General features: G+C 48.9%; 1 protein-coding gene across 1 annotated transcript in view; it reads right to left on the bottom strand.

The window, feature by feature from the left end:
• ANKRD13D (ankyrin repeat domain 13D) overlaps nucleotides 1-24053 on the bottom strand; it is a 214138-nt gene that overhangs the window by 134959 nt on the left and 55126 nt on the right. Inside the window, exons 5-7 of the mRNA XM_085651622.1 lie at nucleotides 22702-22845; nucleotides 16340-16529; nucleotides 15898-15964 (exon numbers count right to left, since the gene is read on the bottom strand). Of these exons, the coding sequence (XP_085507748.1) occupies nucleotides 15898-15964; nucleotides 16340-16529; nucleotides 22702-22845 (401 nt within the window). The remainder of the gene's footprint in view (nucleotides 1-15897; nucleotides 15965-16339; nucleotides 16530-22701; nucleotides 22846-24053) is intronic.

The following is a 24053-nucleotide window of genomic DNA, read 5'->3' as shown; positions in this document are numbered from 1 at the left end:
GACCAGCGTCTGGCTACTATAGTTGTTATTCCCAAGGACGGTAAGCCACGAGACCGCTGTGCCTCATATAGGCCTATCTCCCTACTAAATGCCGAACCGAAAATCCTTGCCAAGGTTCTCGCTAATCGCTTGCTGGGAGTTATCTGTGATTTGATACATCCGGATCAATGCGGCTTTATCCCTCATCGTAATACCGCTCTCAACTTGCGGCGTCTACATGGCGTCCTCGCTAGGGCGGAGTACTTCTCTGAACCGGCCATATTGGTTTCCTTAGACGCCACGATGGCCTTTGATACCATCGAGTGGCCATTCCTTTGGGCCGTATTGGCGAAGTTTGGCTTTGGGGAGGGATTTATTGGTTGGGTGAAGCTCCTCTATGCTGGTCCAATGGCTCAGGTGGTTGTCAATGGGCGGGTTTCTCGGCCCTTCGGGCTCGGGAGGGGTACTAGGCAGGGGTGCCCGTTGTCCCCTCTGCTCTTTGCTCTCGCCTTGGAACCGCTCGCTGCCTGGCTCCGCTGGGAGCCCTCGATCAGAGGGATCCGGTGGGCCCCGGGCTTCGAGGATCGGGTCTCGTTGTACGCGGATGATATTCTTCTGTACCTCACCTCGCCGCGGAAGTCGCTCAATGTGCTTTTTGATGTCCTTACTTCCTTCGGGAGAAATTCGGGTTTGATAATTAACTGGTCCAAATCTTGCGTGTATCCTATCTCCGGTGGCCTTCCTCTCTTGCCGCCTCGGCTTCCGATCCAAACGTCTCAATCCGGCTTTAAATACTTGGGGGTATACGTTTCGTTGGATCCGGCGGTCTGCTATGAGCAGAATCTCCTGTCTCCCCTCCGGCGTTTGAGGGCGGACACGGCTCGGTGGTGTAAGTTGCCCTTGTCTCCACTTGGTCGCGCAGCACTGTTTAAAATGATGTCCCTTCCCAGATTTCTTTACGCTCTCCAGAACTCCTTCGATATCATTCCGGCGGCCTACTTTAGGGAAGTGGAGAGTTTGCAGAAGAAACTGGTTTGGGACGGTCGTGCGCGTATCGCTTTGGCAAAGCTGACTCTTCCCTGGTATGACGGGGGCATCGCGCTTCCTGACATTAGAAGGTACTATTGGGCCTCCCAGCTGTCTGCCATTAACCATGCTACGTACGCTCCTGGCTCGAACCCGGCATATGAGATGGATAAATTCCTGCTTCCCGGCGGTAACTATAACAGAGCGTTTTACTCTCAATCTGCCGGAAGGACCCTCACGGGCCCTACTAGGATTGCGGTACGTGTGTGGAAGGCGGCGAATGTAGCTGTGGGCTGGAGTGGGCGGTTAACGTGTGCTACTCCTCTATTCGCCTCTGAGCGCTTGGGAAGCCTCTGGACAACGAAAGGCTTTGAGCACTGGGATACGATCGGCATTAGCAGAGTGGGGGACCTATGGGTTAAAGGCGCGGTTAAATCCTTCGCGGCGCTTCAGAGCGAGTACGAGCTTAGTGAAAGGGAGTTCTTCCGCTATGCCCAGGTTCGGCACGCCCTACTCTCGGTCTTTGGGGAGGGGACCACGGTCCCTGTCTCTTCGCCTCTCGAGGACCGTATACTCGACGGACACGTCCCCGACAGTACTATCTCCCTGATTTATAAAAAACTAATAAATAATCGGGCCGATCTCTTGGTGCGTCTTCGGGAGGCATGGACGGGAGATGGGGTGGAGTTGGACGACGAGGACTGGCAGTCTGCGCTGTGATACCCTAAGGAGGTTGCCATCCCGGCCCGTCTCCGTCTGGTCCAGCTTAAGATTCTCCATCGTGTCTATGTGACGGGTCCCCGTTTGGTCTCGATGGGGTTTTCTGATGACGGGCTCTGTAAGCGTGGCTGCGGGCTCAGTGCCACCTTTCTCCACATCCTCTGGGAGTGCCGCGAGGTGGCGGAATATTGGCGCCAGGTGCATGATGTTATGAAACGAGTCACTGGGGTCGCTCTGCTGCCGGAGGTGCGCCGATGTGTTCTGAATGTGTGGGAGCCCAATGACTATAATGCGGCTCAGGCTCGGTGGGCGGCCCTTGGAAACATGATCGCAAAGAGAGATATTGCGCAGCTTTGGGGTTCCCAACGGCCTCCCACCGTGTCCGTATGGAAGGAGAACATGGACTGGTGCATGTTCAGGGAGAAGACGGTGTATGTGGCTCGTGGTAAACCGGGGGCGTGGGGTAGAATCTGGGGTCAGTGGAATGTGTATCGAGGGACTATCTGTTCTCCCCCCCTGGTGGATACGTCTGAGGTTGCCTTGTCCCCCTGATCCTGGAGGGTTCCTTGCTTACTCTGTTCATCTGAGTATAGATTTGGTTTTCCCGTGGCCCCCCCCTCCCTCTCAGACCCCCCTTTTATTGACCACCCTAGGGTGGTCCCATGTGGAGTTCCTCTGCTATGGTTAGACGCCCTTTCAATGTTTTTCGCCTTGCTTTTTGTTTTTCTTTACTTTGGTTGATAGTTATGTAAAAAGGGTGTATCCTGACTTCCTTTATGTGCAGCTTGATCTCCTGTCATTTAGCGGAGCCCCTGCGGGCCAGTCATTGTTTTTTAACTGCTCGATCATTTCTGCATACTAGCGGCCGGCCCAGGAGGTTGTAGGCCCGTGCTTGTACCCTTTTTCTCTGCACAATAAAATTTTTAGAAAATTTTAAAAAAAAATAAAATAAAAAAATGATCGGTTGGGCTCTTGTTCTTCTTTTGTTGTTCCTCGGTTCCTCCGGTCCAGTGTGCCTGCCAGCGCGTTTCTTGTTCTTGTGGATGTTGCGGTATTAATATATACACCTGCACTCGGGTTGAAGGTTCCGGAGTTAAAGGACTTGGAAGAAGCTGTTAATTTTATGGTGGCAGGCGGTGGTTTGAGATACTTCAATATACACTTGAAGTTTGAAATAATTGATTTGAAATATGTTGGTGCCGCAACATCCAAGAGAACTATAAGGAAGGAAGATATAGTTATATTACCGAGAGCTGTCTGTAACAAGGAATACATTTTGAGGAGTTTTGAGCCCTGACGAAGCCGTAGGTTAATCCCACCACGGCGAGGCGCGTTGGCGGGCGTGTGGGATTGGAGGAGTTGGGGAGCGGTGGGAGAGGAGCAGGAGCCCAACTGATTATTAGTGATTTTGTATTTTATGATTTGTGATTTGAACTATAGATGCAATTGTGTGCTCCAAAAAATTGTGATTAAACCAACACTAAATAGAAAAAAAAACAAGCATTTACAATGCAATGGTCTCGGCATTATTAAAGTTAGAGCTATTGGCATTGCTCATGACATTATTTTTATTTATGTTTTTGTTTTTAAAACATTTAAAGAAACGGCATTGTTATTTACAATGTCAATAGCTTAATCACTCTCAAATGCGAGACCTATTGCATTTGCACCCACACAAAGAGCCACCCACACACAAATAGAGCCACCCACACACACAGAGCCACCCACATATAGCAACCCACACACAAATAGAGGCACCTACACACACACACACACACAGAGTAATTAAAAGGTGTTTATGATGGCGTGACAATCGTCTGCTCTAATAAATACACAAACACAACCGGTATAGCCATTTGCCGGAAAGCACGGATACACATTAGGGTTTTTATTATCTTTAATAAAGTTTTATTTTCTTACAGCCTCACAAGCACGCACAAGAAACGCAAACAAACTTCAACAAACGCACATTTCTGCATATGAGTGCACCTTTGTTGGCATAAGGAACCGGGCTCAACGCTTAAACGCTTTTCTATATCCAAAATAATCCTAACACAATAGTTAACACAACCACAACGCATGCGTGCATTTCGCAGCACACATAACGGCATAACACTGACACCACACACACACCGGTAAATGTGAACCGGTGGTTGCAGGTGGCACTCACCGGCACTCATTTGTTTTTTTTTTTTTCAGCTTTTTACTCTTGTATAGTGCACGCTTTGAAACATGTCGCCTCCAGGTGTTTATAACAGCAACAATTAAGAGATCCAGAGTTGAGGCTGAAAGCAATGAGAGTTTCTCGCAGTGGCTGTCAGTGGGCCAAAAAGGTGATCTGTGGCTGCGGGGAAGTTTCACTCTACGCTGACGTGCAGCAGGGGATGGCTAAATACGACAGGCTTACTACACCTACAAAGTCTGAATGCCATGCGTGGCAGGAGCACGTTGAAGTGGGTATCTGTAGGCACAAAATGACACTGTTGAAAGGAACATTACGAGTATACAAGGCTTGGGGAGTAAGTGTCGTATTTTTCATTGTCGGCAAGTTCCATACATGTTTATTTTAGTGTAGCCCTAACAAATACACAATCTTACACATATACACACACAGGCACTGAAAACACACATTTATTCATGCGATGCCTTAAAAACACACTCGTATATAAAGACTAGCGCAGACACAAGCAAAAATGCATTTTGGCTGTGCAAACGCAGGCACGCATAAAGGTAACTACACACATATAGAAAATAAACACACACACATCCTTTCAAAAACACACTAATCTGCATTGATGATTGCGGCGCACATAGAAATAAACACTACGCATTCACTCGGGCAAACACACACAAATGAATAGGCACACACACCACAGACATGCACACCCGCGTATGAATAGGCACATACAACATGCACATGAATAGGCACAGACGCATATACACACATCCTTACGAACACACTAATATGCATAGATGAGTGCCCACACAAACACAATGCCCACACTCTGGAAACTCATATGAATGAAGAGGCACACACAAACACGCACCCGCGAGTGAATAGGCACACACATGCACACAGACATGAATAGGCATGAACACATACACACACAGCCGTACAAACACACTAATCTGTATAGATGAGTGCCCACACAGACACAATGCAAACACACACGAAGACAAATAAGAGCACTACATAATACAAGGAACTGCTCTATGGTACAACAATGTTGGATGGAGGATTCAAAAAAGCTTAAAGGTTAAAACTGTGCATAGCACAGATATTCTGCACTACCTTAAGACATGCATATAATGGCCTAACTGCTCCTCAATTCCAGCTCAACTGAGCCCCAAGTGTGACACAGTTACCAGTACTGGAAGTCATACTGCAAATACAGTGTGGAATTTGCAATGCAAGTGTGAAACATTAGTGTACTAATGAACGCTCTGGCATAGGAGTGTGAATACCTGGGACTACAGTCTTGTCCCAAGGGCAACATTACTCTGAAGCAAAAGGCATGGCGAAATCAGGACCAACCAAAGAAGGTCGACGCAGTGTAACAAATTGGAAGCATGCTGAATTTCCCACTTTAAGGAATCATGTTTTACAAGCTTCTTGAAGTGACTTTGTACTCACACCTTACAGAAAGGGGATAAGGGAGCTGGAGGACAGGATCCTGTACTCCACAGTGACACAAAGATACAATGTGACTGCTGTTCCCCCTCCTTCACTGTGGTTTTTTAATTCCTCAAGTAGTACGGCACTCAGTATGCAGTGATCTGCCCTCATGATAAGTGATAAAGGGTTGTTTTAGTCCCTATGCTCAGGCAATTACTTTGAACATGACAAAATAGAGATAGACCAAACCCTGGCCACGCTTTTAATTATTCTACCATACTAATATGTGCAGAATAGATCCTTGCATATCTGTAAACTTGCTGTTTTGTGAGCATGGGTGAAGTATGCTATTTGAGAGGGTGACCCCAAAAAGTGAAAGTCAGAAACTCCAGGTTAGGAGGTCGAGGGTGATCAAGATTTTACCATCTAGAATCCTAGGCTGGCATGTTTCTAATAAGGAAGATGGTTATCATTGATTGTCACTAAATAGATGCAAAGTTGGCAGTAATGTCAGTGAACTAATGAAGGAGTAGACACAAAGGCATTGCAGCTATTGCCTGAAGATAAGCTTTAAAGTGTTCACATCTTTTCATTTTCATGAATTACCAGCTGTAAAAAGACTTGTCAGATAACGCGCCGATGGTTTAAAATGAATTGTATTTTTTACCAGCCGAAAGATGTCCCCCATAACGAATAACTATTTTAACACCTAGGAAATCGACGAACCCCAAATTTTAAAAGTTGGCAGCAAAATAGTCCACGTTTAACAACCTAATCTACCTGTGCTGTCTAGATGTGTAGTAAATACTATGCAACCGCTGGGCTTCTCTGAATGCGACTCTTTTCCCATTCCTTATATAATATCTTCCTTATTGTGTCGACACCAAATTCATCCATTTTATTTACCACTGGTTTTCCGTTTTCTACCTCACTTCCTCCAGGATCATCACAGCATTGGCTCTAGTTAGTGGCCACGCCCCTCTTTCATAAAATTGAGACCCTTCTTTTCCTCCTTCACTTACAGGAAGGATCACGTACTTCCCCTATGCTACTATCTCCTCCCTTCCATTGACTTCACTGTCTAATCTTGAACCATATAGCAAACCTTTTGCCCGCCCACTAGCAACTCCACAATCAACACCTGGAACTGCCAGAGGCAATTAATAGAAGTAATAAATAAATGGAAAAAAATACATGCTCCTGCGCGCTGTACCTTGCTGGCATCTCCATCTTATTTACAATTCTCCTCTCATGCCAACCACGTTGTGTCCCACCATGTCCACTTCCTCCTAGCATCTGCCAACCACGTTGTGTCCCACCATGTCCACTTCCTCCTAGCACCATCTGAAACACTGCAGGCAACACTCGTATCCACTTTATGCCATGTTTGTAGCTGCCACCTAAACCTCATTTAAGAGCCTGGTTCCCCTGCACCCCCTGGTCGCCCAGCCTTACCTGCGCGTTTCCCTCGTTCTCATTACTGTAGCAACACCCCATGGCGGGGCAGCCTGTCCCCCAAGGCCGGGACCACTCACAAGCTCTTACAGCACCACACTTCAGGTCCTCCTTTAGCGCCCCTAGCAGGTGGGCAACATCACATGACAAGCCTCGGCTGCAGGGACAACCACCACCAGCGGAACTTCCGGCATCGCTCAGCTGTGGTCTGAGGCAGCCGTCGACTGGCGAGGTGTCCCTTATGGGGTGAGGCATAGCGGCGGCCATCTTAAACCAGTGCTGCATCTACTTCAAAGTCTTATAATATGTACTACTAAGATCGAAACTTTAGATTTCCAACGCTTCTATAAGATTCATCACAATTTACAGCATGTTACAAAATACACATATACATTTGTGTTTGTAACTGATCTTCCATCAAGCATATATTGTGTTTTTAATATACAAGAAATAATGAATGAGTATGAAACTTTTATGATGCACTAGACTATGCCGCTATCTGCTCAGATCAGTTTTTGGCGAGTAACTTCCAGTTTGCTGCTCTTTAAATATTATATTAGCAATGAGGCAATCTGAAGAAGGTATCTTTTCAGTAGTACACCTATTGTCCTTCTTTCATGTCAATAGCTACAACAGCTGAGCTCTTATTATTAAAGGAACGCCAAGACCAGCATGGCCCGGTTTCATTTAGACTTGTCAGATAAAGCGCTGATGGTTTAAAATGAATTGTATTTACCAGCCGAAAGATGTCCCCATAACGAATAACTATTTTAACACCTAGGAAATCGACGAACCCCAAATTTTAAAAGTAGGCAGCAAAATAGTCCACGTTTAAAAACCTAATCTACCTGTGCTGAGGGTTTCAGGCGTTTGTAATTAATGGATCTCTGACGCAGGTATCCTGAGAACATGCGAAACAGCCCAGCCATGTCTGTTGTCACTTCAAATGGACCGTCAGACTCAAGTACCAGATTACAGCGCAAAAAACCCGGAGTGGCTCATTAACGCGTCCCCCTCCCCGCCCCTCCACCCCACTCCGCGACATGGAGGCATCCAATAGCTTGAACTGCAAACACGGGTGACTTTAGCGCTACATTCCTACGAGCCACTAGACGATATATGAATATGCTACTTACCAGTATGCATCTGTTCTTGGCATGTAGGGCTGCTGACATTCATATCTGTGCATAGATCGCCGCCTAGTGTTGGGTCCGGATGTTTGCACGTTGTTGTCCTGGAAGAGTCTTCGAAGTATCCTTGGATAGGTGACTCCTCCCCTGGACTACAGTGCGCATGGGCATCCTCTCCATCCTCAGATTGTTTTTCGCCATTGTGGCAGTGATGGAGTAGATACAGAAAGTGATGACCATGCTTGCAGTAATTCTGAGAGCTGCAGCTGCGACAGGCGCCGGGGAGGAGGGAGGGCGATATGAATGTCAGCAGCCCTACATGCCAAGAACAGATGCATACTGGTAAGTAGCATATTCAGTTCGAGGCATGTGGGCTGCTGAATTCATATCTGTGCATAGAATACATAGCAGTGCCCTCTATTAGCGGCGGCTACCCGTGCCAGCTGCAGCGGTCTGAAAAAGTGTTTTGAGAACAGCCTGTCCTACAGCTGCCTGCTGTTTTGACTGCACATCTACGCAATAGTGTTTTGTAAATGTGTGTGTAGTGGACCATGTGGCTGCTCTGCATATATCATGCAGGGGAATATTTCCTAGGAAGGCCATGGAAGCCCCCAACTTACGTGTTGAGTGGGCTCGTGGTGGAATAGTTAATGTGCGTTTTGCCTTTTGATAACAGATTTGAATACACTTAACTAACCATCTGGCTATCCCTGCTTTGGAGATGGCGTTACCTTTGTGGTGTGGGGCAAAGGCAACGAACAGTTGTTTTGTCTTCCTGAATGGTTTAGTCCTGTCGATGTAGTACATGAGGGCCCTCCGTACATCTAGTGTATGTAGTGCCCTTTCTGCAACAGTTTGTGGGTTTTGGAAGAAAACGGGCAGTTCAATAGTCTGGTTCATGTGGAACTGTGATATTACCTTGGGCATGAACTTGGGGTTGGTACGTAGTACGACCCTGTTAGCGTGAACCTGAATAAATGGCTCTTGAACGGTTAGTGCCTGGAGTTCACTAACTCTTCTGAGGGAAGTGATCGCTACTAGGAAGGCCACTTTCCAGGTAAGGAATTGAATCTCGCATGAGTGTAGAGGTTCAAAGGGTGGACCCATCAGGCGTGTGAGGACCAAGTTGAGGTTCCACATTGGAGCCGGTGGGTGACTAGGTGGAATGACTCGTTTGAGCCCTTCCAAGAATGCTTTGATGGCAGGCACTCTGAATAGAGAGAGGTGCTGCCTGGTTTGCAGATAGGCTGATATTGCGGTCAAATGGACACGTATAGAGGTGTACGCCAGATTGCATCGATATAGGTGTAAGAGATAACAGATGATGTTTTGGATGGATGCGTCCAGCGGGTTGATGTCATTATTTCCGCAATAAATGACGAACCTTTTCCATTTGGCTGCATAGCAAGCTCTGGTAGTGGGTCTCCTGGCCTCCTTGATGATGTCCATACAGTCAGGTGGCAGGTTGAGATAGCCAAACTCTAGGACTTCAGGAGCCAGATCGCCAGATTCAGCTGTTGCGGATCTGGGTGCTGAACCTCTCCATGGTTCTGCGTCAAATGCGCGGGTTTGATCCGCAGCCTTTGATGCGGCACCACGGATAGTTCGAGGAAGGTGGTGTACCACGGCTGGCGTGCCCACGTGGGAGCAACTAGGACGAGTGTCAGGGAGTGTTGTCGGAGTTTGCGGGCCACTAGCGGTATCAATGGCGCTGGGGGAAAAGCGTACGCAAATCTGCCGGACCAGTTCATCCATATCGCATTGCCCTGCGACTGCGGATGTGGGAATCTGGCGGCGAAGCTTGGGCATTTTGCGTTTTCGCTTGTCGCGAATAGGTCTATCTCCGGATGACCCCACTGCTGAAAGTACGGTTGGAGTACTGATGGGTGTAACTCCCACTCGTGCATTTGGTGGCTGTGTCTGCTGAGCAGATCCGCCATCTGGTTGTCCTTGCCAGGGAGGTGTTCCGCCATGAGGAACATGTTCCTTTGAATGGCCCACTTCCACATGCTCTGAGCCAGATGAGACAACTGTGGAGAGTGTGTGCCTCCCTGTTTCTGTATGTAGTACATTGCGGTCATGTTGTCCGTCCGGATCAACACGACCTTGTTGCATAGATGTACTTTGAACGCCTTCATGGCTAGGAAGATTGCCATCAATTCCAGAAGGTTGATGTGCAACTTCTTTTGTTGTGTTGTCCATAGTCCTTGCACTGTGTAGTGGAGTACATGAGCTCCCCATCCCTGGAGAGACGCGTCCGCTGTCAGTACTATTTGTGGGACAGGCTCTTGGAACGGTCGGCCCTTGCAAAGGTTTTGTGGATTCCACCAATGCAGAGAGTTGTATGCCCGACCGCTCACCAACACTAGGTCCTTTAACTGTCCTTGAGCCTGATTCCACTGACGTGCTAGGCACTCCTGAAGTGGGCGCATATGTAATCTCGCGTGCGGGACTATGAAGATGCAGGAGGCCATCATGCCTATCAACTGCATGAACACTCGCGCTGGAAGTGAGTGATTGGGTTTGAATTTGGAGATCAGCAGTTGTATGCTGTCGATCCTCACTAAATTTGGCTGAGCTGTGGCCGCCAGAGTGTCTATAGTCGCACCTAGGTACTGTTGTACGTGTGCGGGCTGGAGATGGGACTTTGGATAATTCAGTGAGAATCCCAGACTGTGAAGAAGGTGAATGGTGCGGGACATGTGGCTTGCACATTGCTGGGCTGACTTCGCTTGAACGAGCCAGTCGTCTAGGTAGGGGTAGACGTGTATATGCTGCCTCCGTAGATGTGCTGCCACCGTAGCGAGGCACTTCGTGAAAACCCTGGGCGCTGTTGTCACGCCGAAGGGAAGGACTTTGAACTGATAGTGCTGCCCCTGAACAGTGAACCTGAGGTATTTTTTGTGTGAGGGGTGGATGGGTATGTGAAAGTACGCATCCTTGAGGTCCAGTGTGGCTAGGAAGTCTCCCTGCTTGAGAAGCGGAAGGACTTGCTGTAGAGTGAGCATATGAAAGTGCTCTGAAAGAATGTACTGGTTCAGGGGTCTCAGGTCCAATATAGGTCTGAGCGACCCGTCCTTTTTTGGAATTAAGAAGTAGAGGGAGTACACTCCCGCACCCTGCTCGTGGATGGGTACGACCTCTATAGCGCCTTTTAGAAGCATACTTTGCACTTCTTGCTGTAAGAGCGTTAAGTGCTCTGAGGACATAGGACGGCTTCTTGGTGGTATTGTGGGTGGAGTGGAGGTTAACTCCAGACAGTAACCGTATTTTATAATATCTTTGACCCACCTGTCCGTGGTGATGGAATTCCACGTGGACAGGAACCTTTGTAGCCTTCCCCCGACAGGTGTTATGTGGTCGGGAGGAAGGGAGAGGGCGTCACTGCTTGTTCTTGGGGGAGGACCTGGTGTTGCCGTAGCCGCGTCCTCTGCCCTTTGTGCTGGAGCCACGATATCCACCTCGGGTGTTTTTATCATAGGTGGTCTGTGTATTGCCTTTGTTATATGTTTGTTGTGACCCCTGTCCTCTACCTGCTCCCTTGTTTCCGGGGCGACGAAAGGAGCCGCTCCGAAAGGACTGAGTTTGTAGTGCGCCCATGGACTTTGCAGTGTCCGTATCCTTTTTTATCTTTTCGAGGGTGGTGTCAACCTCTGGCCCGAATAAATAGTCGGGGTTGACGGGCTGGTTCAGTATATTGTTTTGTACCTCAGGCTTGAATCCTGAGATCCGTAGCCAGGCATGTCGTCGCAACATGACGCTTGTGTTTATGGCTCTGGCAGCCGTGTCTGCAACATCTAGTGCGCATTTGATGGAAGCGTTCGTTAGTAGCTGTCCTTCTCTGATGAGCATTTCTGCGCCTTCCTTGAACTGGTCAGGGAGATGTTGGAATATTTGCCCAAGTGTGTCATAGTGCGCTCTATCATAGCGAGCAAGGAGCGCCTGAGTGTTGGCTATGCGCCATATGTTGGCAGCTTGGGCGGCAACTCGCTTGCCAGAGGTTTCTAACACCTTGGACTCTTTGTCCGGGGGAGGAGCGTCACCTGTTGTTTGCGAGTGTGCCCTCTTGCGTGCATTCGCTACGACGATGGAGTCGAGTGGTAATTGTCCTCTGATGTAAGTAGGATCCCCAGGTGCTGATCTGTATTTTTTATCAATCCTGGGGTTTATCACTCGTGCCCTGGTGGGTTCTTTGAAAATGTCCTTGGCTGGTTTGAGGACCCCCTTCAACATTGGCAGAGTCTTTACATGTCTTTCTGAGGATGCAAAGGTGTCCATCAGAAAGTCATCTTCGATGGTATCAGAGTGAAGCTGCACCCCATGGTTATTGGCAGCACGTTCGATAAGAGCATTGAACGCTGCAGTATCCTCCGTAGGAGATGTCTTTGCCCCATAGAGTTGTGGATCCTGTGCATCGAGAGGTGCACTGGGGTCTGCAGGGTCGCCCCAAGTTTGATCAGGGTCCTGCTGGTCATCAGGGTCCGTGTCTACATGGTAGGGGACTTGGTCAGCCATGTAGTCCTCCAATGCGTCTGTATCGGAGCGTGTGGGGGAGAACCGGTGTGGATCCTGGTAGGATGAATGGAAGGGTTCATAAAGGAGAGGTTCCGATTCTGCAGGCAACTTCCTTTTTAGTGGGATCCTGAAAGGGTCCAATGGCGGCTCCGAAGTTATCCTTCGGTCCTGGAGAATCATTCTGCCAGTGCCGGCGTCGATGATACGTGCTGGAGACGTCTCAGCAGGTGTGACCGTAGGTTGGGTGACCCGTGTCCTGAGTTGGAACATTTTTGGGATTGTTGACGGAGGCAAGCCGAAGGTAATGTTGGTCGGCACCGAAGAGGCTGCGGGAGCTCCGACCGAACCGGAGCCCGACGTGTCCTGGAGGACAGGTGTGGTTTTGCTGCCTTGCGTCACACCAGGTCGTACTTGGGGCGCCTTCGAGGCTTTGGCACCGGCCAGGCTCGTAGAGGCGGCCGTAGATTTTTTCGGTGCCGGAGGGTCATCGAGTCGGGGTGAAGAGATCACCGTCGAAGTCTTCGATACCTGAGGCTTAGGTGTCGTCGAGGGAGCGATGTGAGACACAGCAGGCGGTACGGCCCTTGGTGTCGTCGGTGCCGGTAGCCGAGCAGGTTTGTCGGTGCCGATGGCTTTTTTCCGTTTGTCGACTCCAACGTCGCCCGCCTCAAGTTCGGCACCGAAGTCCCTCTTGGTGCGGTCGGTGCCGACGCGGTGCGCTGGCGTCGAAGGCCTCGATCCGACCAGCGCTACTTTCAGTTTCGGTTTCGGTGGAACCTGAGCAGCTTTCGGTTTCGGTTTTGTGATAGGGAAACCAGCCTGTTTATGTAGTAATGGCTGCCGCTGAACGTCCGAGGCCGGGCCCGAGGGCGGGGCCGAAGAGCTGCGGGATGGGTCTCGGGTAAGGCCCGAAGGCGATCCCTCGACCGGAGCCATAGGCTGTGGCACTGGTGTTTGAACGGTTTGAACAGGTGGGCCTTGTTCATCATTGGAGCTACTTTCTTCGGCCCCGAAGGCCTCCTGGTCGTCTCCTACCTCGGTGTCGTCTTCACCTCTGTGGAAGAGTGACTCGTCTTCCTCGTCCGATCCGGGTTCGTGTTCGGAAACGGGACTGGAGGGCAAGACTTCCAATTCCTCGACGTCCTCGGCCTCGCCGAAGATGTCTGTCGGGGCCGGTGCCGCGTGCTGCGCCTCGAGTCTCGCCGCTCGTCGATTCCGCAGAGTCTTCTTCGAGCGGAACCGGGCACAGGCCATGCATGTTGATTCGTCGTGGTCCGGCGAAAGGCATTTGTTGCACACCGGATGGACGTCGATGTGTGGGTACTTCGCATTGCATACCGGACACCTTTTGAACGGCGTCCTGGATTCCATCGTCGAAGTCGTCGATGGACAGGTAAATGCGAAAGCAGTCGGTGCTGAAAGTTAGTAAACTAACAAATTCTATCGAAACCCGATCGATAAACAGTACCGACGCGAACTAAAGGCCTTTTGGCCTCGAAAAAATATTTTCCTAACTTGAGCTAAGATAGCACATCCGAACCCAATGGCGGAAAAAAACAATCTGAGGATGGAGAGGATGCCCATGCGCACTGTAGTCCAGGGGAGGAGTCACCTATCCAAGGATACTTCGAAGACTCTTCCAGGACAACAACGTGCAAACATCCGGACCCAACACTAGGCGGCGATCTATGCACAGATATGAATTCAGCAGCCCACATGCCTCGAACATTAACAAACCACGAAGTGCGCCTAAAAAAAATTCTCGCTATTAAACTGTTAATTGCGAGTGGACGACCACAAAGCCGTGAGGCTCCGGTGAATGCTTCTAAGACAGGAAGTTTTGGCTCCCAAGTCCCTGGTCAGCCGCTGACACATTGTTATATTGGGACACACACCACTTTTCCCTTCTCCTACCTGGCACCAGTCGCTCGGCTGTGAATCGGGAGCGCCTGAAAACGGTTAAAACGGGGCGTGTATGAGGTAAATCATTAAAGGGACAGTCCTTGTTTTTAATGGTTTGTGATGCTCAGCAGCGCCGAGCTGGCAAGTTCCAAAGCCCCCTGAGCAATGTCTTCAAAGGGGTCGTTCTCCGAGGTAAGGGCTGCGTGCTGAGCACAGATAAAACCTCAGCTGCTGCTCGACAATTCTGAAAGTCCTTCACAGTCATTGAGGCCTGATTGATTCTACAGCTGTTCTGAACGCATCAAGACCCACCCTCAACTGGACCAACAAGAGCACCAGCTCACAAGCGAGTCTATTCACAGCAGGCTGTCCACAAAACCCATAGGCAAAGTATTGGAAATTAACAAATGCGCCGGGACACCACCGCCTTTCTCCGAGGCACAGCAGAAAATGCCTCGGAGAAAGGGAGCCTCGTTTTCGGATTGGGGGGCGTGTTTTGCTGTTGTCTCCTCCCTGAGACTTCTCGCAAAAAACACGCCCCCCGATCCGAAAAGGACGGGGCAGGATCGGAGTGACGGGACCTCTTCTCCAATGGCTGGCCAGCATTTACTAGGCCAGCCAATGGAGAACAGGGAAGAAGAGGGGCGGGAGCAAGCCCCTCTTCTAAAAGTCACTCAAAGTCATTAAATCTCGCGAGCGAGACTGCGCAAGCGCAGCCTTCGCTAGCCGAGACCTAAAAAGGGATGATGCACAGAAACTGTAGAGAGAAGGGGTCAGAGAACCATAACAAAGCTAAAGAACCAAGACAGCATCAGTAGAGAAGACAAATTAATAATACACTTTTTTAACCAAAGGCAACACCTACTACAGAACATAAGAGCACAAAAGGAATAAAGCAACTGAAAACGTTCTCAGACTATAAACTCTGAAACTCTGCAGTGAAAGAAAGAAAAATCATAATGTAATTGGAGAGCAGAGTTTTTGCAAGGTGATTCGACGTCATGGCAATTATGCTTTGTACAAATATTCCCTCAAAGGATTATCTTATATTCTTCTATCCTAACAAGGGAGAGCATTTAGAGCAGGAGAAGAAAGGGTTAGAAAGAGACGGGACAAGGAGGAAGAAGTAGTGAAGCAAAATGGAACAAGGGGGAAGAGTGTGTCAGACAGCAGAGGAGAGTGAGCGAAAGCAAGAGAAATAAGGGCATGCACAGAAGAGTCTACAGAGGAAATGGAAACACACAAAAGCAGGAATAAAGTGATAGTCAGAAAATTGAAGGGGGAGAAAACTAGAGGTAGAGAAAGATATTAAAAAAATAAATAAAAACAAAAAGAAGGAGTGGACAGCAAAATGGGCGGACAGGGGCCTGAAAGTAGGAAGAAGAAATCTGGACTAAATGCAGAAATGGGGCATGGACAGACTCCCCAGCTGGTACCCGGGGAGTCTCCAGCTAGCCTCGTTTTCTTCCTCTGCACTGCAATAAGGTAGTAAATCACCCCCCTTCCACCACTGCATTGTACTGTAACAACCCAGAATGAGTGGCCCCTTCTTACCTTAGCTTCATACCCGCTGATGGACTCCATCTTCTCTGACCGCCAGCCCCAGATCCCTGACCTGTTCCTGAGGAGGCAGTAGAAGGGATATACTGACCAGAGGGCTCCTGAGAAATGATCATGATCGGACAAACACCCCCACACATGCATGCATCCTCTACCAAAGCTTCTCCAGCTTGGAGCCACCTCTTTGTGTCTCCATCTCACTCACAGACAGACTCATTGAATGCTACACACATACCAGCTTTGGGGGCACCCAACACACACATGCAAGGAAAGAACGATGAAGGCATACACTCTTCTCCCTCTACCAGTCTCTCTCACTCTCTCTCAAAGAAGGAAGGACGGGTGGGTAATGGGAGCAATATTCCATCAACAACATTCACATAACTTTACCCTTGTGCAACCCCACTTCCCCCCTGCCGCTAGTATGCATACTCACCGCTCAAAGGAGACATGCTTGGTGTCCAGATGAGTGGAAACGATGGGTGCAGTGAGGCGATTCGCCACATGCTCCTCAGAGGGCTTCATGGCGGGCAGCATGAGGTCTGGTTCATGCAGAGCGAGGGACAAGGTCTCTGTGTACACCACTTGCTTATCATGGTCCACTTCCATCACTACAGCGCCGTCCTCTGTAGGGAACAAAAGCAGATGACTGAGTGTCAAGCAGTTCTTGTGAGAAAGTGCCATCTTTCTTGCATGGTATGCCCCCACTTTTTGTTGAATTGCTGATGTACTTTGACTGAGTGTGCCCTGGGCTCCTGCCAATCAGGTGCCCAGGGCCTGTGTTCCTTCCCTAAAACTGCATTGAAGCCTACAACCAATCGGCATCTCTGGCCACATGTCAGCCCCTGGTAAATGGTACCCTAGGTACCCAGGGCCCTGTGACCAGGAAAGGCCCCCAAGGGCTGCAGCACTCATTGTGCCATCCTTAGAGGCCCTGTACCCTGACACACACCACACTGACTTTGCAGGCTGAGTGTCTGGATACAAGACAAAACAGAGTCGACATGGCACACATCCCTGTGTGCCATGCCCACAAACACACTGCCCTGGCATACCTCAGTCACCCCTCTAGCTGGGTGCCCTATGCCAGTGGTGTGGGTACAGGTGCATGAGCCCTGAACCCCTACAGTACCCAGGTCCATTCCTGGGCACTGCAAGTGCATTGCTGCCATTAAGAGTATATGGTGCTGGGAGATCGTCATCACGAACTCCACAGCACCATGATGGCTACACTGAAGACTGAAGTTTGATATCAAACGTCTCAGCACATTAAACCCACACTGATGCCAGTGTGGGATTTAATGAAAATGCATGACAGAGGGCATCTTAGAGATGCCCCCTGAAACTAACCAACAACCCGTGTCCTGACAGAGGCTGCATAGGCTGCCACCCAGCAGACATGTTGCTGGACCCCTGGGTAGAGAGCCATCCGCTCTCGTGGGTCTGCAACAATGCACATCCTGGGCGAGGTGCTAGGTCTCCTCCCCCAGGATGAGCAGGGGGAAGCTTCAAAGGCATACCACCTTTGTGAGCTTCTCCAAGCCACTTGCTGTACTCAGCAACTGGCCCCCACCGGTTCTAAACTCCACTCTGGCGGTAAGATCGGCAGGAAAACCAAAGTCAGGAAAGGGGGTGTACCAGACTCTGCCAACCCCACCCCTCAGGTGGGGGAGGCGAGGTGAAGCACAACTCCGGGCTCTCGCCATCTTGAGGATGGGGAGCTCTACCCAATCAGAACTAGGCTCCTTCCCCCCTCCCACTGGAGAGTGGCAGGATAGGGGGTGCACCCATTGGTCCCTGACCTTTACCTACCTGTAACGCCCCTAAATTTAGTATTTAGGAGCACCCTGAACTTTCCTTCCTCAGATCCCGAATCCGAAACAAGAAGAAGAACAAGAAGAAAGAAGACCTGCCGTGCAGCTGCTAACAAGAGGACGACACCAACGGACTTGGCCCCGCCCTACAGGCTTGTTGACCCTCGAACCTGCTAAATCCCGGCATCTCCAGTGGTCAGCAACCTCGAACACCCCGTAGGACCTGACTGCCTTGCTCATCTAAAAGACTGGAACTCCCACAAGCAGTGGTTCTGCTCAAAACAAGCAACAACCCCTAGTGCCCGCCAGGAACTGCGAATCCAGCACACTCTGCACCCGCCGAGCCCGGCCTGAGTGAGCAAAGACCATTTAGGACGTTCCCCCGGTGACTGACCAAGAATCCAGCACCCAAGGACCATCCTCGACGCTCCGGATGACGCCTGCAGCCTCAATACCAGGGACCCCTCCAACCGCGACCAGCAGAGGGTAAGATTTCCCGACGCCAAAAGACACCCCTCCACCCGGCGCCCTGCGGCCCCCTGTGCCCAACTCCTGGGCGCCTACCTAACCTATAGCTTCCCAACTTACCTTTCGAAGTGGTGGTCGCACCTGAAGAATCTCCGTCCCCGAGCTTGCAGCCTTTGTTCATCTTGCATCTTCTCCACTGAAATACATTGAGCGCCTGACGGCTCAAAAGCACCCTGCACCCAGCCGCCCGAGTGCCCCTGGAAGTGCAAAATCTGTCCTATTCTACTTCCCCACTTGCCCTGCGTAAGTGACCAGGAGCCCAGCTCCCACAGCCGCGTGGCCTGCCTGCTAGCAGCCACCAACCAAAGGCCCCCTGCCCGCCATAGGCTAACATTGGGCCTAACTCTCTCTGCACCTGGCTGCCCCTGTGCCGCTGAGGGTGTACCAACTGTACCTACCTGACCCTGGGAGACCCCCGAGTGTATGCCCAGAAGCTTAACTCTGCCATTCGAGTACTTACCTGAAAGCCGATAACCTCCATTTTCTCCATAGGGTAACATTGACTGGTTTCACTTGAAATTCTTCTAAGTGTCGAGTTTTGAAACTTTAAAATATTCACTAAAAATCGCCCGATCAACGAAAACGAAATTACTCGCCTGTTATCAGGAGAGATCCCAGTGCTGGATCTTTGTGCCCAGCACTGACCCTACAAAGCAATTACAACTGTGAATTTCCGATAACCAAACTTTCCTCCATAGGATAACATTGTCTGGTTTTTGCCAGAAATTCTTCCAAGTGTCGATTTTTGAAACATACAAATATTCGCCTGTGTAACAAAAACGATATCTTTCAACTGTTTACAGGAGATGCACCAGGGCTGGATCCAGCCCTGAGTAAGAAAATCCTATGCAAATTAATTGATACTGCGTTTACTTTAAAATCCCCATTGAGCTCAATGTTATAATTGTGTTTAACTTGTGTTGCCTATTGCAACAACTGTAACTATTGCATTTAAAAGTCTATTGCTTATTTAAAGTATGTAGCTAAAGCATCTCATTCTGAGAAAGTATTTTGATACCCACTTGTGGTTCTAAAATAAAACTACTATATATTTTTATATACAAAATAATTGTCCTAGAGTTCAGTTCTTGAGTGTGTGAGACCATTTGCTGACTCAGTGTGTACAACAAATGCTTTACAATGTCCTCTGATACTGCCTTACTGCTTGACCAAGCTACCATTTTAGAGAGTAAGGTTATAGCTAACTTTAGCCTCTGCCAAAACTCTGTGGACTGTGGACTCTGCGCACACTGAACCTTACTTTGGTGCAGTATATACAGAGCCACTTTCTTACAGTTCTCCCTCATCCAATACTCTTACAGGTCTAAGCAAGGGACAGAAACAAGTGCACAACTTTGAATGAATGATTTTGTATAGCGCACAGCTATTCAAAGATTGTCCCAGCGCTACGGCAAAATCCGGTCGGGGAGCAGGACTTCTAGATTAAACAGGTGGGTTTTCAGGGCTTTTTAGAAGTTTGCTTCATCCGTTAGGGCTCTTGGTTGAAGCTGGGGCTTGTTCCATATCTTGGCAATAAGTACCACAAAGGAGGCACTCTGCCCACCTCGTTGCTTTCTTTTAAAATTGGGGACTGCAATCGATTGAGAATTCCTACAGCGCAAGGCCCTGGCCAGACAGTATTCAACGATCCTCTCATTAAGGTGTTTGGAACCTGTATTGTAGAAAGCTCGATGCGCCGTCGTTAAGGCTTTGAACATCACTCTCCAACCAGTGCAATTGTCCCCAGAGGTGAGACACTGAGGAATGTTGGTGGGACAATGAGGAATATTTAGACAATTTGAACAGCAGGCGGAAGCCAATCTACCCCCTCAGACCACACCAAGAACCTTGGCATTGTACTCGACTCATCACTCACCATGAACTGACAGGTCAACGCCGTCACCTCCAGCTGCTTCAACACCCTCCGCATCCTCCACATGACCTTCAAGTGGATCCCCCCGGAGTCAAGGAAGATAGTCACCCAGCACTCATCACTAGCGGGCTGGACTATGGAAACGCACTCTACGCCGGCATCAACAAGTCCCTACTCCGCAAACTCCAGACAATACAGAACACCGCCGTCAGACTCGTCCTCGGCATCCCCCGACACAAACACATCAGTCAACACCTACGGAGTATCCACTGGCTCTCCGTGGAGAAAAGAGTCACTTTCAAAATCCTCACTCACACCTACAAATGCCTACACAACAACGGACCCAAATACCTCAACGACAGAATCAACTTCCACGTACCCAAAAGAAACCTCCGATCTTCCAACCTCGCACTGGCCAAAACCCTGCGCATCCACAGAGCCAGAGCAGGCGGAAGATCCTTCTCTCACATTGCAGCCAAGACCTGGAACGAGCTACCGGCAGACATCAGACGCACCCCCTTCCTGAACACCTTCAGGAAGACCCTCAAGACCTAGCTAAACAGATCTGCGGACCACTCCCTCAGCGCCTTGAGACCCTCACGGGTGAGTAGCGCGCTTACAATTCCCTGATTGCTTGCTTGCTATATGCTGCACCATTTGCAGATGTGCAAGAGACAGTCTGGAATTCCTAGGTGGAGGAGATTGACAAAGTCCAATCTGGACAAAAGCAGTGCTCTAACCACTGTTATCCGCGCATCCCACGGAAGGAAGAGAGGAATTTCTTCAGCATTCTTAAAATCCAGAATCAGGATTTCACCACTGCTGCTATGTGGGCTTTGAAGGAGAACTGTGTATTAAACAGTACTCCCAGGATCCTGACTACCTGTGTGGAGGAGGGGGTTGAGGGGAAGAGGGACACAGATGCTTGGCCAAGGGCATTTCCAGCCCGGAAGAGGGTCAGGGCCAAACAGCTATATTTCTCTTATCTGGGTTACACAGTAAGAGATTAGTTCTAAGCCAATCCATATCACACACATACCGCACAAGATATAAGCTTTATTTAGCAGTGACCGAGTCGCACTCAAGACAGCAGCAGCAGCTTGGTATCACCCGCATACAAGACAATTTTGATGCCAAATGACATTACTAAAACTGCAGAGGGCGCCATTTAGATATTAAAAAGGGTGGAGCTCAATGAAGAGTCCTGTGGCACCCTACATTTTAATTATTCTAATTATTTTCAAGTCATCAGTCACTTGTTGACACAATATCCATATCTGGAGCTTCGCTGTAGTTAACGGCCCCAGCAGTTCAAGGGGTGACATGGCAGACGCTTAACAACCCAGTTTATGGATAAATAGCCCAACTTCAGAACAAGCATGGTGGGAAGGGGGGCATTTAAAAAATATATATATCTTGTATAATGAGTACAGTGGAGGAGAGGGTACAAGCAGGAGCAAAATATGGGAAACTGTGGTGAGCACATGACGCATTCACAATTTGAAGTTCTTACCTGGACATAGGGAAACACAAATGGTTTGGGGTAGTTGCGGTGACATGCATTTCCAGGTCATCTTTCCTCCCAAACGATTTAATCCTGAGACCAGCTTAAATATTCTCTGCCCCTTTGCTACCATACCTATGTAAAAGGTGCTTCAGATAATGAATGCTGAACAAAATGGCTCTTGTAGTATAGTTTACAAAACTTGCAGTTATGTACAGCTATTACAGTGCCACTGACTGGACGACTGTCTGTGTTGACGGTGTCTGGGGCCCATGTGATGCACCACCATACCCACACCTCACACGTGATAAATCCAGTGGTACAAATACCCAGTGGTACTGGCAGCAATATTAGAACTTCCATTAAAGCCGTCACACTTTGGGAGCTAGTTGCAAGGTGGAAAAGTCCAGCTCCTCCATCCAGACCGCACATTAACGCGGGCGGTGGTGTGGGAGACACCTCAATAGGCAGCTATCAATTGCACCAATGGACCAGCATTGGCGCTCACCCTTGCCAGCCCGACCATTTACAAAGCCATGCGTGTCCTCTACAAAGCATCAGGTTCTGCACTTTGTTGACCCAGATGACAAATTCACCATCTCCAGTGGCTGTCATTACACCCTCAGCCAGGACCTCAACAGGCTGGAAACAAGGAAGTGTAAGAAAGCAAAGACACTAGGCACCAGGTCTTCTCTATTATCCAGAGTACCCATGGTCTGGAACAACAGGAAGACACACCCCTTCAAAGAGTGCTTTATCACAACACTGAAAATAGTTCACCTCCTCTCTCAGAACCAAGCATCCCACTTAGATTTACTTCCTAATTGTATCTACATCCTGGGGCCTGTTCACTGCTCTTCAGCCTTTTGAGTAAGTTTGTGTTATATATAAAAAAAACACAACTATACTTTAAGGTGAAAATTTCCATAATGACCATTTGGTCAACTTAATTTCTGTTCTGCGTCACTGCACGACTATTTTAGAATTCAGTTACATTTTTCCATCTCATATCAGAAAAAAAAACAAATCCCCTCCACCCCCAGTCTCCCCGGCCCCAACATCACTGCCCCAATATTAACCTTCGCCCTTGAAGATGTAGCTCCGCCTGCCCCGCTGCCAGGTCATGTGCTCGAAGCCCAGGAGGGTCGTGTCCACTCGGAGGTTGGCCCCCCGCTTCCATACTCGGTATACATCACTTGGGCAGACCTTGGAGACAAGGGGGACTGGAGAATGGGACAGGGAGAAGAAGCCGGATAAGTAGAGGGGGAAAAGAAGACATTCATGAGAGGGTGAGAGAAAGAAGAGAGACAATGGGGCCATAAAGTGCAGGGATGCGATAAGTTGAATAGACGAAAGAGGGAGTAAGGAGGCATGCAAATGAGGGGCAGATGGAAGAGACCATGTGGGAAGAGGCATAGGGAAAAAGATGAAGACAGCAAAAAGAAATAAGTTAACGATGGGTTAAAAATCATTTATCCAATTGTCTTTAAGGAAACAGGCTTTTTGCAGGTTTACCCTCCACTTTGTGTCCCCATTTTGACGACCAGGTGTAATGACTATGAAACGCCCTGAGCCCTGCTAAACAGGTCTCAGTGCATGTGCTCTGACCCTTAAAATGATGCATGTTTAATTGGCTTGTCCCTAAATGGCATAGCCTAACTTACTTGTATGTCTCTAGTATATTTATTTATTTCATGAGTTTTATATAGCGCAAACTTGGCCTGAAGGTATCAGAGCACTTCACAGAGTAAGGACCGCAGTAGCACGAGATACATGAAGAGTAAGAAAAAACAATACATAATAACAGTATAAAAAGAATGAACCATATACAGTGGGATATCTAAACAAAATATACAGTGAGGTAAGTAGACAAAATAGCAGCAATTACCCTGGTTACATAAGCTTAAGTAAACATACACGGTAACCGAATATTAAAGAGGTATCTGCTAGACCGTGGCATAAGTGAACGTTAAAGTTCTGAGGTAGTTGTGGTAGGGAGCTACAGGGGTGGGGAGAGTAGAGGCACTGTTAACCGCACGATACAGAGGTTAGATTGGGAAAGTTATTTCTTTGGGGTCTTGTTGATTTCTTCTTCAGTTGTCATGGTTCTGTGTAAATGCTTAACACTGGTTTGTTTGTGTACGCCTGGCTGCTCAGTCACAGCTACCCAGGGTTGAGCAGAGTGTTTGACAAACGAAACCTAAGGGTCCTAAAGGGGTTGGTAAGTGTATTACATGGAGAGGACGCACAACCACACCATATAATACACCCCATTTCCTTACACCTCTGCTGCCTTGCAACTGATATTTCAGTTAGGGACGCTGGTGCCTCATGCAGTACTCCCAAACATATTCACTGCTTTGTGTAGATTTTAGTCAAGTGGGTAAAACTTAAGCAAAGTTTTACTGCAGAAGGATTGGACTAGGGCACG

The sequence above is a fragment of the Triturus cristatus genome, chromosome 4_1 (assembly GCF_964204655.1).
Source record: "Triturus cristatus chromosome 4_1, aTriCri1.1, whole genome shotgun sequence".
In the NCBI taxonomy this organism is placed as follows: Eukaryota; Metazoa; Chordata; class Amphibia; order Caudata; family Salamandridae; genus Triturus; species Triturus cristatus.
Note: the sequence above shows the minus strand (reverse complement) of the source record. Positions and strands in the feature narration are given on the sequence as shown.